The sequence below is a fragment of the Ambystoma mexicanum genome, chromosome 3p, assembly GCF_040938575.1.
Source record: "Ambystoma mexicanum isolate Mex_15411 chromosome 3p, UKY_AmexF1_1, whole genome shotgun sequence".
In the NCBI taxonomy this organism is placed as follows: domain Eukaryota; kingdom Metazoa; phylum Chordata; class Amphibia; order Caudata; family Ambystomatidae; genus Ambystoma; species Ambystoma mexicanum.
In genome coordinates, this window is record NC_090925.1 from 161721175 (window position 1) to 161735251 (window position 14077).

Sequence of the window (14077 nt, forward strand, 5' to 3'; positions counted from 1 at the left end):
CAGGTACTGGAATGTTAATGGGAGTGCAGTGCTGACCAGCAACCACAGAACAACAGGAAGCTCTTGCCAGTGCTTCTCCTTGCAGAAACATCCATATATTAGTAGCCTATTCTAGAAACTGCTCTTCACACACTTCAATCCCAACTGCCCACTTTAGCAGCTCCCAAGGGCGGGGTCTTCACATAACTGATGGCCTCATCAATGACTGCAGCTTTCTGGAGTATGTAAGTGTTGGTAGAAATCCTTATAATGTTTAAACGGCCTGCACCATGGCATCTGAGACAATTGAAACAGGAATACAAAAAACACGATGCACCACATTAGTGTATATAAAAGAGCTGTCCATTTACCTGAAACAGATTGTACGTAGGCCATAAATAGACTGTGGGACTCATTACGACTGTTGCAGTAAGGCTACATTACGAGTTTGCTCCCGGGTGCCGCTCTGGGTGCCTGGTCAGTCCAGGCGTGCATAGTGGCACCTGCGAGCAGACCTAGATGGTAGCAACGTTAAGAATGGTACCGCTGCTACCATCTCCCCATTCCCATTGAGCCAATGGGGGCTCAAATGGGAATGGGGACATACCTGCTCCGGGTCCCGCGAAAGGGAAATTACCGGGCCCTACAAGGTCAGAATGGCCAGGTAATTTCCCTTTCGCGGTAATGGCATGGCTACCTCCAACCTCGTAATGAGGCCCTGTGTATCACACAGGAGAATGGCAGGAGCCTTGTGACTCTTTTTGGGGTGGGGAGATAGCCAGCCATATGTCACATATATGATCATTCAATTGATTCACCATATATAACTACATCAGTCTTTAGATATGACCATTGTTTAGAATGTCAAGGAAAATGTAATGATCGAGATTATACACAGCAAACTAGTTCCAACGTAGTTAGCAGCTCTATTACCGCAAATATTTAAACTAAGTCAAGTGACACTGCCTTACGACTAATGTTTTTCTGGGATTTTACATGCCATCATTGCAGCTCAAATGTGGGCATTCCTCTGTGAAATGTTCTATGACCACAGCTTTGGCTTTAATTCAGGCCCATGATCTCCTTTAGAATAGTGCAACCAATTGGTGGGCAAGGGAATGCTTGGTTGTGTGATGTATAGATCGTCAACGGTGTATGTTAATTTACTCCAAATCGGCTAATTTCCATTTTCAGGCTGTCTGAATGATTTTCAGTTTTCCAAACAATCGGATTTGAATTTTCTTTAAAACTTCCAATCAGACCATCAAAATCAAATGCCCATGTTTAAGCCAATTCTCTCTTCATAAATACAAAAATGTCACCAAGTAATTTTGCTCAATTTTTTAATGTTTGTTGGAGAGCTCTCTTCCTGTTCACATAGCAAACAGGTGGAACATTTGTAAAGTATTTACTTAGGTTGATTTTGTGCTTTCTCTCGTCTAATTTGAAGGACTTCTTAATGAAACACAAAGGAGTTCGGGAGTATTGGATCGGACTCAAAGAGGATTCAGATGGTATTTGGAAATGGGTTGATGGAACAAACATCACTGTATGGTAAGTCCTCACTCTTGTCATACTCTTATTCCAAATCCTGAACAAGTCACAGCAGTAGCCTTTTGAAGGAGGGATTCGATTGTTCAGTGCAGTGCCTAAAACAAATCATGTTGTCTCAAGTTTTATATGTGTAACTTTGGCAGAAAGGGGGATGAATGAGCGTGCAGCTAAATCTCAAACTGCGATTTTGTAATATGTTGGAAATTGTGGAAGGAATTTAAAAACATGGATCAACTCCATTTATCCTTAAGATGCAGAGGGTAAATAATATAGTGCTCCTACACATATCATGTATGTGGGCCACCATGAAGAAAGAAGCACAAAATTCTTAATCACAAAACGGGATAACCAGTACAACAATAAGGAATTCGGACATCATAAAGTATATGAAAATGGTTCCTATTGGAAAGAATTAAACTCTCAATGGTAATTATTCAAATACATGTTAACATTTTAAAAAAAATATTTATTTGTACATTTTACACAACAACAGTTAATCCTCAATGATAAATAACCAAAAACAATACAATTACACACAGAATAAAATATACATATTTACAATCAGACAGAGAACTAGTAGAAATTCAGAAAGTTATTCCAAATCTATGCATGTAAGGTCATTTTCCCTTGTCTCCTGTAAATTACTCTCTCCATGTTTGCAAGACAAGTCATCTCCTCTATCCAATCCATAAGCACAGGTGTAATTTGTGATTTTCAGCCCCTTAATGTCATCTTTTTGCCTATACAGGCCCCTCTGAACAAGAATTTCTTCTCAGAGACTGAAAGGTCCCCAAGTAATTCACCACCTTCCAAGATCATCGTTTTGAATTACAAAGCAACATTCAAAGACAAAATTTGCAGGCAAATATTACACAATCCTGCCAAAATCCACGCACTTGGATACAGTCCCAGAGTAAATATTCCAAGCTACCTACGTCATTCCTACAACACCAGCATTCGTCAGATTCCACCATACCTCTTTTCATCATCCTTCCCGGACTCCTGTAGACTCTGTTGAGGATTTTAGTTTTCTTTCAACGTTCTTCCAAGTTTATAGAGCAAAGCTTTATATTAGCACACATTTCCAACCACATCTCAGATGAAATCACACACCCCAATCTCCTGCCCCAATCCCCTCTTAGTTCAGAATTCTCTTTATAATTAGATACAATTTGATTGTACACCCTGCTAGCAATTGAACCACATCCTGACTCTCCCTCCTTAAGAATTCTCTATTGCATCACCCTGCTCAACCATCTCTCTCTTATACATCTTTTCAATTTCCTGAAGTCACTTGTTGGGTGAAATAATGGTTGAATATGTATTATCAGGAAAACAATACAGAAATCAGTCAAGAAAAGAAAAAAGAAAAATAGTCTTCAATATATAGCTGCATAGTAATGACGAAGTACAAATATTGCACTTAATTTATAAATATGTGAAGAGAAAACCATGAAAAATGTAACATAAGTTATAGCAGTACAAAATATAATGAATGCAGACTGTGACAAGTGCCTATGTAAAGTCCTAATTACATCACATTTTGAAAAATGTGCTAGCAACAAAGAAAAATACATGACTCATAACAAAAAGTAAAAGTGGTTCAATTGCAAAACCTTTCTGAATGCCTGAAACCCTAACTGTTCTATAATCACTAGGGACTAAACAGTTGTACACTCATCTTGCTGTTTAGAACAGGTTGGCATCTATCGAACATTTCTCAGTCAAAGGGATACTATGCATTTTTCAGGACCACATTTTGAAGCTTGGATGATATCTTTAAAGAACCCAGTTTGATGACTGTTATCTGTGATATTGATTACCATTATGTTAACAATCCTATATATACAATGCATAATTCATTAGAAACCTATTATAGTACTGGAATTGTACTATATCATTTAGCTGAAGAATATCTCACCCATATCACTTGAGGTCTCTAAGTGGAGGTCTGCTTAATAGACCACCTGATTTAGACTTTAAATATTCATTGTTTAAATCTAATGGAACATAGAAAATAATATGTGTACTAAGGCTAATGTACTAATGTGTGTTAAGGCTTTTTCATAGATTTGAGTGTTCAATAAGCTTACCTCAATATTATTTGGAGAAGAAGTTAACTGTCCATTTAGGAACAGCAACGATTTTAATGTGATTGAATCCACAGTTAGCTGCCCCATGATTTCTTTATTCAATATTTGAAATCTTTATTAGAAGAATCTGCAGACATAGTAACATTAACAAAGATATTCAAATCCCTTTTTAAATTGGATTGGCTTAGAAATAAACTACTTCTCTTGTTAACATATGTCACTTATGTAAGAGGAGTGGGTACTTGCTTGAATCTTTCTATTCTGGGCATGTTTAAACAAGAAGTCCTTAAAATCTCGCACCTGCATTCGCATGGCATCGATGGATCTGGAACAAGCTTTTGATTGTGTAAATAGATCCAAACTGTGGGTGAAATTGAGAAACTGGCAGTGCCCCATGGATCTTTTGGAAGCTATCTGAACCCTGTATTCAGATACATTGATACGAATAAGACTCAAATCGACAGGGGTTTTGTCAGAGAAAATCCTGACTATTCTCCAGTTGGCCTACAAAGAGGCATTCAATGTTTCATAGATTATTTAGTCGATAATTACATGAAAATTCATGTTAAGAAATCAAAAGTCCTGAGCATGATGTCTGCCCAGAAATCAGACCAAAAAAACCTGGTGTGGTGGGCTTGCAGTGAAAAACTAGAAGTGGTACAAACCCTATTGTGTCTGGGTATCGCCATTAATAAAAACATTGATAACCATGGCCACTTTCTTTCACTGCGTACAAAAATGAAGATGCTGTCGGCCCAAGGTGTAAAAATATTGCACCTGTATTGTAGATTCTCTCTTGTTCCCTTGTTGACCTTTTATCGACAAAAGGTAGTGCCAATTTTGATCTCTGGCTCATAGGGAATGCTTAGTCTCTCATGGAAGGTGTGGGGTTTATTAGAAGGTACGTTCTGGCGCAAAACCCTTAGGCTACCTAACTCTCTTCCAATTGCAATCATTAGACATAAGCTCAGGCTTCAGTCCTTGGAGTCATGTGCTCTTTGGAAGTCTGTTTTGCTTTACAGAAAATGCATGATGGCTGAAATAGGTACCCCATTTGACATTTTTGCTGGAAGGAGCAATCTCACTAATAGCCCCTTTGGAATCTGGTCAAAGAGGATTGAAACAATCCTGGGTGAATACATGGAAGTGCTAATAACAAATGCCATGAAGATCAAAACCAGACTTCAAGAGTTTGACTGGATTGAAATCATTAGAAAAAGGAAACTAGACTTGATAAGACATTGTCTAGAATTGGAACAGAAGGGTCTAAACAAACCGCCTCAGTATTTAACAAAATTTCCTCGAAATTACAGGGACATGCTGATGAGAGTGCGCTTGAATTTACTAGCCACTGGAGAACTGAAATTGGCTAGAAATCAAATAACAGACCAGTCGTACTACAGATTCTGCAGGTCGACAGATGAAATTTGAAACCTTATGCCATCTTGTGACTGCTTGTCAAAAATTCAAACATTTGCGAATAAAATTTCTACAGGCTCATTGTACGAATAGGGCTACTAATTAAAATTTGCTGTCGTGGCAATGGTGTTTTGATAGGGGAACGAGTATGCTTATGTCTAGCGGTTTTACAGAAGATAGAAGTCATTTTTAAGCACCTTGACTCAAATAACTATCTCGATAAGTGTGAGGATCTATCCGTTGGGTAAGATGGCTGGAAGTAGAGTGAAACCGGTGACAAGGTTTGAGAAATTAATAACTGAAACTTTGGAGCTGAGAATCTCTTTCTTCTTGTATGTTTTTTATTGGAAATTGTGATGTTTAGCAAGGCAGTTTTTCAGACCTTCTGTTTTGTGATAAGTTGAAATGGACATGGATTGTTTCTTCTTTTTAATGTAAATGGTTAACTAACTTGACTTAAGTGTTTAAGTGTAACCAATAAACATTTAAATAAATGAGGGAATCAAACAGAAAAGGGGTGCCTGATTCCAAACCTGATCCTTCAGGCTATACAATGTATATAGGAGCAACAATGAGAGATGAGATAAAGACACGATACTAATTGTCAATCTATCCACACTTGTCTTGAATACAACAGAACAGGATTTATTGTCAAAAGGCTTGTCGTTTGTCCTGGTGGGTGGCTAAGGCCGATCGTTTTACAACAGAACTAGAACTGCACAGATTTTTTAGGAACATACGCCTAAAATATTACTTTGAAACCTTCCTACCGAAAAATCACAGTGGAAGTGGAGGAGAGCGAGACCCTGCTGAAACAGTACCCAATGTCACTGGACTTGGGGTAAAATCCACTTTCAACCCGCCACCACACACCTGTTCACCTGAAATAGAGGCCTTTGAATAAGGGGTTACTCAGGAGGTTTTAAAAGTAATTGATAAGAAGAATTATGCGCAAGACAATCTGACCAAAAAAAAGAGAGCGTCTCAAGCAACTCTGTGAAACACAGGGTATCCCGATAAAACCCGCGGACAAAGGAGGGGGAATTGTTATCATGCAAACCACTGATTATGAGAAGGAATGCCTGCATCTACTAGTAGAAGAGGAATCATACAGTAAATTAGACTGTGATCCGACAGCAATATTACAGGAAGAAATTAAAAGTCTAACAACAGATGCAGAGAATGAGTCATGGATATGTCAAGATGAAAGCCGTTCCTTAAATAAAATCCATCCAAAAAGAGCGGCATTCTACATTTTACCTAAAATTCATAAAAACCTTCAAAACCCGCCTGGTAGATCAATCGTTTCAGCCATTGACTCCCTCCTTGAACCCTTATCCATATACTCGGAATTTTTTTAAAAACCCTTTGTAGAAAAAATGCCTTCATATGTCAAAGACTCCTCTGACATGATCCAAATCACACACAACCTAGAAGTTGGAGCAGAAGACATCCTGGTCACAATGGACGTGGAGTCATTGTACACCTTGATACCCCAGATGCAATGTCTTGAGGTAATGGGGGATTTTTTGGACAAAAGAACGACGCCACGCTGTCCTCCTACAGGGTGTATCCTTGAATGTGCCCGACTGGCGATGACTGAGACATTTTTCCTGTTTAGACACCATCTATACAAACAGAAGAGAGGAGTCAGTATGAGGGCCACTTTTGCCCCTTATGTGGTGAATCTGTTTATGGCAAACTACGAAGAGAAATAAATACCTGGAAATAACAGTCCACTTAAACAACAACTGGATTTACATCAATGTCTTATAGCCTGGTATAGGTACATAGATGATGTCTTTATGGTGTGGAGGGGTCCGATTGCTTCCCTGATGTCTTTTCAGAAATGGCTTAATACGTGTAATTCCAGTATTAGATTCACCATGGAATGGAACAGAACTGAGGTGAGTTTTTTAGATTTGAAAATCAGAAAGTCTGCAGGCGAGCTAACCATCACATTATTCAGAAAACCCATCGACAAAAACACGTTATTACATTTTACAAGTTTTCATCTGGTGGGCCTATACCAAAAACTCCCGTATGGGCAGTTCGTACGGATACGTAGGAAGTGTACAGACAAACAAGTATTTGTCCAACATGCAGCACAGTTAAAAAAAAGATTAAAGGGAAGGGATTACCCTAGGAAGTTGGTTAATAACAACCTCAAAAGGGCAGCCAATATTAGCCGGGATGTGTGTTTAAAGCCCCAAGACAAGAAAAAAGAAGAAAGCTTGGTCTGTGTGACCACTTTCGATCCAGTCTGCAACAATCTCAAAAAAATCATAAATCGGAACTGGGACTTGATCAAACAACCAGGGGGTCTGTATAAAAGAACCCTTTTTGCTTTCAAGAAAAGCCAGAATCTCAAACAAAGACTGGTCCACACATACCCAGATGCGAGCAGAGACCATACGGTTCTGAACCAGAGGGACCTACCCCCGATAGAAGGTTATCATAGGTGTAGCGACTGTGTTGCATGCCCACTCACAGAAACAAGATTGGAATTCAACTATGAACAAGTGACATGGAAATTAAGAACTCATACAAACTGTAGGACTAAGAATGTAATCTATACCATCAGTTGCCCATGCGCATTAATGTATGTGGGAAAGACAACAAGATAGGTGAGGCAAAGAATAGGAAAGCATAGATCCTGCATAAGAAATAAGGTACCTGACAAGCCCCTAGTGGACCATTTTATCCAACATGGCCACAAAGACACCGATTTGAGGTGGTTTGTTTTACAACACATTAGACCACCTAGTAGGGGTGGAGATATGGCATCCACCCTACACAAGGTAGAACAAAAGTGGATCTATACTTTAGATACAGTGAGACGGGGACTCAATATTGCCGTTGAATGGAACAATCTCATTGTGAAAAACTAAGGGATCATCCCCACATTGGGGGCGGGATAGAGCGAGATCCCCCCTTGGACTGGTATACATCATATTACTCCACCATCTATATGGATCACTGAGTTATAATATGGAACAAGCTGCCTTTTCCATAATGTAAGGCTATAAGACCCTCCCCCCCGCTGTGTCTAAATAAAAAATACACAAATCCAGGACTGCGGCTATTAGAAATCACAAAAGGATTGGTAATGGATAGGAGCCACTGTGACCGATGTAAAAAGAAAACATTTTGAAAAGATTAACAGTGCAATTTCGCATGAAGAGCAACGCTAAACACTGCTGTTTGGGCAATGTAGTAGCCTGCATGGATAATATTCTGGTGATTTTATCATAACAAAAATTTGCGAAAGGTCAGAGTCTCCTTCCAGTCCTCTTTATATGACTATGCATAGTTTGCAAATAGAAACTGATGCAACGCAGGCATTTGTTTGAACCGCCCGCGAGACAGGGAAGCAACGTTTCCAGGCGTGGAAGTCCTTATTCAGGTAAGTGACCGATTGGAAAGTCATTTCGCCTAACTAAAAGAAGAATTTTACAACTAAAGCTTGTTCATTGTCATGGCGCAGTGCCTGTAAGAAATATTCGACAGTATGAAAGTGTCGGCATTAAGAAAGTAAACGCTAGTGAGATGTCTTGTGTGTAAACAAAGGAAGCTCTGCAATTATACGATTGAGTGGATCTAAACACAAGGCAAGTTTTCAAAGCTCCGTGCTCGGAGCAGGAGAGTAATGCAACTAGTGGGAGTTATAGATATAAAAAGAGAATGGGTCTTGACCCACTAATAGAAGAAATACAGAATGTTCAGCCCCGTTTGGGTAACAGATGCAGTCAAAGAGTACGTGTTTGGTACACACTATAACAACAAGCGTATATGCCAAGTAATAAAGAGAAGAGGACAGTTATTTAAGAATCTATAGTACTGACATGGGGCACTGGGACCAGTGGAGTCATTTTTCATCACATTTACTGTCATCTGGGGCACAAGATACTGAACACTGAGTTCCTTGGCTACCCTGTAAAAAGCGAGAGAATAATCCATGAAGAAGAAGATATCCAGTTGATCAAAAATGCCAGCTGGTCATATGAAATAAGAAAGCTTGTGAGAGTGAGTATACACTGTTCTAATAATGTGAAAGATCTGAAGTTGAGAGTATTTTCTAAACACAAGATGTGTTTTCTAGGGAGATGAATGCCCTTGATACTCAACAATACGAGAAAGCTAGAAGTCATCAGACACATCACGTTCAGGCTACTAGCAGTATTCTGTCACAATAAAAGTGAGTATATATGTGTGTAGCCAATCGGGGACCACAACACCTGATTTTGCGATTGAGATCGAGTTGTTTCATATGTAACAGATCAGAAAAACAACATAGTCTTTAAAACTTCACTTTACAAGCAAGACTGGAGGTTTGTGGTTCAAGTCTAAAAGTGAAAGTCGGATACGTCCAAACACCTGGATTGCCCCCATAGAATCCTATGTGGAGGTGAGTCAGATTATGTGACTACCTAAGAGCCACTGATGATACATTAAAAGTATTGCATGATTTGAAAGGGATGACGAATAGATAGATGACGATGGTTTTTATTTGTTTTTATAGGTGGTGTGGCTAACCCTACCATGTGAAATAGAACATATATAGATTCCTGTTTTTTTCTGTCCTGAAGAAGGTTGTATGATTTATGGACTTATGAAGTCCAACTATGACAACCGAAACACGTGTAGACAATAAATCTGTGAGAATAGTGATACACAGATTGTGTTACCTAACAATGGACAATGGGAACCAGATATTGTGAAATACTGTAAATTGAAAGAGGTGACCAAGATAGGAGGTCACATGTGTATGAAGTATGGGAACTTTGTAAAGAGAAAATTAGAGTGAATAAATGGTGGGAATTCATGTGAGTGAGCCGAGAATTGTATTTAGTGATTTTGATTTTGTACTAATTGCGTTCTGTAAATTGACGTTTGCCAATCATTTATTTTACATGTTTTGTATAAAATAAAAGTTGAATTTGTTTATGAAGAAATAGTTTATCGGTATTTATGAAATGATAAACTAAGTGTGAAGCGCCATCCCTCATCCTCTGGTCCATATTGTTGCTCCTATATACATATGTGAGGAATCAGAAATGAAACTCAGGCACAAGTTAGATATGGTTTTGGCTAAATACTTTTTTGATAAATAAAAGGGGTTGGGAAAATGCCTCCCTGCCGCAACACTAGAGTTGCTTCCCTACCTAAACTCAAAACTAAGGATCTGTTGGTGTCAGAATGTCCAAAACAAAACTGTCCTGTGTTCACAGTGCTATTCTGACCCTTATATTGTAAGGAAATTAATTTTAAAGTGAAGAAGGAAATTGTATTTGGTCTTCAGTGTTTTAGAAATGTTCGAATGGGCAAAGCAATAAATATCTCCAACAAAAAGTCTCTCAAGGATATTTCTCCTTACTCTAGAGGGCAGCTCCCTTCACATGGATCCTTCTTCACTTTTCCTTACACACAACAGTTCTTGTCTTTCCTCCTGATCTGTACCAAAAATCATACACAGTTATCTTTGACATTTGAGTTGTCAGGATATATGGTGTACTCTCCTGCCACGGTTTCTCTGCTCGCTTAGGTTCATACACTTGTAGTTGCCTGGTATACTCTCCTGCCAGGGCGTCTTGTATTCAAACACTTGTAGTTGCCTGGTATACTCTCCTGCCAGGGCCTCTTGTATCCACACAATAGTAATTTGCTGGTATACTCTCCTGCCAGGGCTTCTCATTCATGTGCTTTTGTGTGCACTTCCACTCTTGACAATTCACCACATTAGTACATCTGGCTAATTAATGCTGTCCATGGCATATTGCCTCGTTAGTATTTTGCTCACATTTCCACTCTTGGTAGTTCACCACCTTATCCTTATTGGCTAGTTCACTTTGTTATATACTGACATGTTACTGTTTCTTCTTTATATTATGTGTACATATGGGCAAACTTCAAAGGTTCCCTTCTTTAACAGATGCACTTTCACATTCTCTTTTTCAGATTTAATAAACCACTTTCTTTCTCTGTTCTGTTTTGTTCAATTATTCACATGCAGCATGCTCGACAATATGCCCCGGTGTTCCCTTCCTCCCAGCATGAACTCACCTGCTCTTCATGTTGGTGCAAGACCAGGTATACCAGAGGTCTGGGGATTGATCTCCCGATGTCCCAACGACCCTCTCCCCAGAATAACAGAGGACTCAGCCAAGGGCAAGTCAAACTGGTGTTTATTATAGAAACCTAAAAGGGATCATACAAGACAATCACAATTCTCCAGTAATTCTCTGCTCCCCAAGGTGCGCTCCACAGTTTTAACCACAAATGGTGTCATCACCTGGGCCCCCTCGCAAAAACATATTTCCTCAACTGATTGGGTGCTTGGAGGGGTATCACCTATAGCTTGCCCATATAGAGGTTATTCTCCTGGCCCTTGCATGTAAGGGGGCTGACCTGCCCCATCCCAAGAAACTATCTATTACAATAGTGCAGGGTCATGGACTTAACATTGGCCCTTGCCCTCTACCATCCACCCCTGGATCTCTGTCTCTTGATTGGTTTGATCTGGCCTCCCCAGGCCTGGGAACAGATTCTGTTCTCAGCCCACTATGGACCTCTTCAAGGTGATGTGAAGTGACTATGTGTCCCAATTGTATCTGGTAGTAGACCACCTTTGCCTATTAGAGTGTGATTCCACATAGCAACTGTTGTTTCACTGTTCATTTGGGTTTGCTGAGAACGGCTCGTCTTCCTACCATGGGTGAATGACCATTGTCTAGTTTGGCTGCATCATGTGTTTATAAACCACAACATTGAGCTCTTTGGGTCTGCATTTATGAGGATGTATACTGTTTTCCTGCTTCTGGCCCCTTGTCGTTTGGAGCTTGGAATGTGACTGTTTATCTCTGACCTTGCCTGCTTCACTCGTCTGGTATTCTGTGTCTTGAGGCCTTCTGTAATTTTCCGTAGACTTATAATGTGATTTCTACATGCTCATGGTATGCTGTGTTTCCTATAGGTTAGTTGTACGTGGTCGTACCAGGCTCCATATATACTCCTGTAGTTCCATATGGTTAATTTCCATAAGCATGTGCAAGCTTGCTCAGGATCTCTTGTTGCCTTGCGTTCAGCATTACTGCATTTGGCCAATGTAACAAATTATAAAAGCTTTGACAGTATGTATATGTATCTGTCCTCTATCTACAGAACTGTGTAAGCATATTCTTTGTGTATATGAGTGCGTGTTCATGTAATGCTGTGCAGGGCTGCAAGTGTGTTACATGACTAACACTGCTATGTCAAGATGCCACTAGTGACGTCGGCCCAGTGTTTTGTTGGAATTTAATCAATGCAGTCCATTATAGTGTTTGGATCCACAATCTCAGTCGGGTTCCCTGGATCTGGAAGGATATGCACTGGATAAAGCTTGAATGGCTGTCTGAGGGGATACCTCTCTTCATACGTGCCAGTCAGTGGTGCACTTGGGTTTTGTCCAGAAAAGGATGAGTGACTTTGAGCGTTCCTGACTCTTCAGCCTGTCATGTTCATGGGGGTGAGGAGGGTCATTCATGGGATCCTCTTTTCAGTCCCCCCTCTGGTCAACCTGTCAACCACTCCTCCATACCTTGTCACCTTCGTTCTTGGTAGCCATATTTGTATGTCCATAGTTGCTTGTATGATTGTCAAAATTCCAGGTCATATAACTGCATTCCCCTTCTGGGTTGTACCACACCCATTTTCACCAAACACCTTATTGTCGAATGGGTTATTGAATATTAGCCTCTCAATTGGTAACAGTGGACATTCCCTTATCTTTGTTCTCAGGTTATCTCTTTCTTCCACTCTCTTGTCCTTTCCTTCTCCCATGTTCACATCCACCATCACCTTAATTCCGATTGATTGCTCAGTACTTTTGCAGCATTGTGTAATGCAGATCTTTACTAAACACAGTCCCACTAGTACTAATATCAGTGCCCCTGAGAGTGCTTTCAGTCAGCCCTCCAGCCATGATGGCATCCATGACCATAGGTACGCTATCTAGCTTTGATCCTTTCCGGTCCCTTTGGCTTCTTCCTCCATTTTGGCATGCATCTTCGACAGTCATGTTACTGCTTCCGTCAGCGTGCCATTCTCTCTGTCATTGGCAGATAAGAATGTGCAGCAGGAAATGAAAAACTTTGCACAAACTCCTTCTTCCATTGCTGTGTGACGGTCTAGAACATACCTTTTCCAGAGAGCCATCAACCTTACTGCTCAGAGCTCTTCTATTATTGCGCTGAAACCGTTCCCTGTAGAGTTTATTGTCCGCATGAGCTCCCATCTGGTTATTTGCAGCCATGTCATGTTTGTGTATGTCTGGATGGCTGGAACCACTGACGCGAAAGCACATTCTGTGCTACTGAATAACCTATGTTCAGGTGGTACATTATATGTGGATGCTTCTGATTCTGATGAGTAGTTTCCTCTCTTTACCCTACTCACTTCCACTGACTGTTTCTTTCTTCCCTTTTCTTCTACTCCCACAGACCTCTTCTTTCTCATGTTAATATCCATCTTCGGGAAGTTATCTATCTTTATGTCCTTCTGGGGCATTACCAGTGATGGCATGCATATTGATGTGCACTAACAAGCAAACCCCTCCCAGATGGGTGGCAGCTTCTTGTCTGCCTTGGACCCACATGCCCAGTAGTGGTCCATTAGTACTGCTGAATTCACTTTCATTGCTAGATGCTTTTCTGTGTGCCGACATTCTATGTTATCTCCAACTCATACTGCACCTTAATTCTTGTAGCGCAACACTGGCTTCTTGAGAGGTATTATGGGCATCGGCCCTGCTTCATTGTCCACCGAGGTGAGCAATTTGGCACTTGCATCCCATTCCTTCAAGCACTTGTCATTTTCTAATTGCACTGGTAATTGTACCAGTGTGTGTAGTTTGATACCTACTACTCCCATCTTTCCATCCTTCCTCTATGTATAATTGGACATGCACAAGCATCTGTGCTCTTTCCCAACATCCTGGTTCTCCTATTTCTTTCACCCCCTCTTCAGGCAAGGTAGTTTCTTCAGTGTTATTG

At 40.3% G+C, this 14077-nt stretch overlaps 1 protein-coding gene across 3 annotated transcripts in view; it reads left to right on the forward strand.

Annotated features, from left to right (window-relative positions):
* Positions 1 to 14077, forward strand: part of LOC138580194 (C-type lectin domain family 2 member B-like) — a 128101-nt gene that overhangs the window by 75908 nt on the left and 38116 nt on the right. For 2 of the 3 annotated variants that reach the window (XM_069650533.1, XM_069650535.1), the window contains exon 4: positions 1430 to 1533. In XM_069650533.1, the coding sequence (XP_069506634.1) occupies positions 1430 to 1533 (104 nt within the window). Of the gene's footprint in view, positions 1 to 1429; positions 1534 to 9147; positions 9257 to 14077 lie in introns of those variants that run through there. The other variant, XM_069650536.1, reaches the window with a different exon arrangement.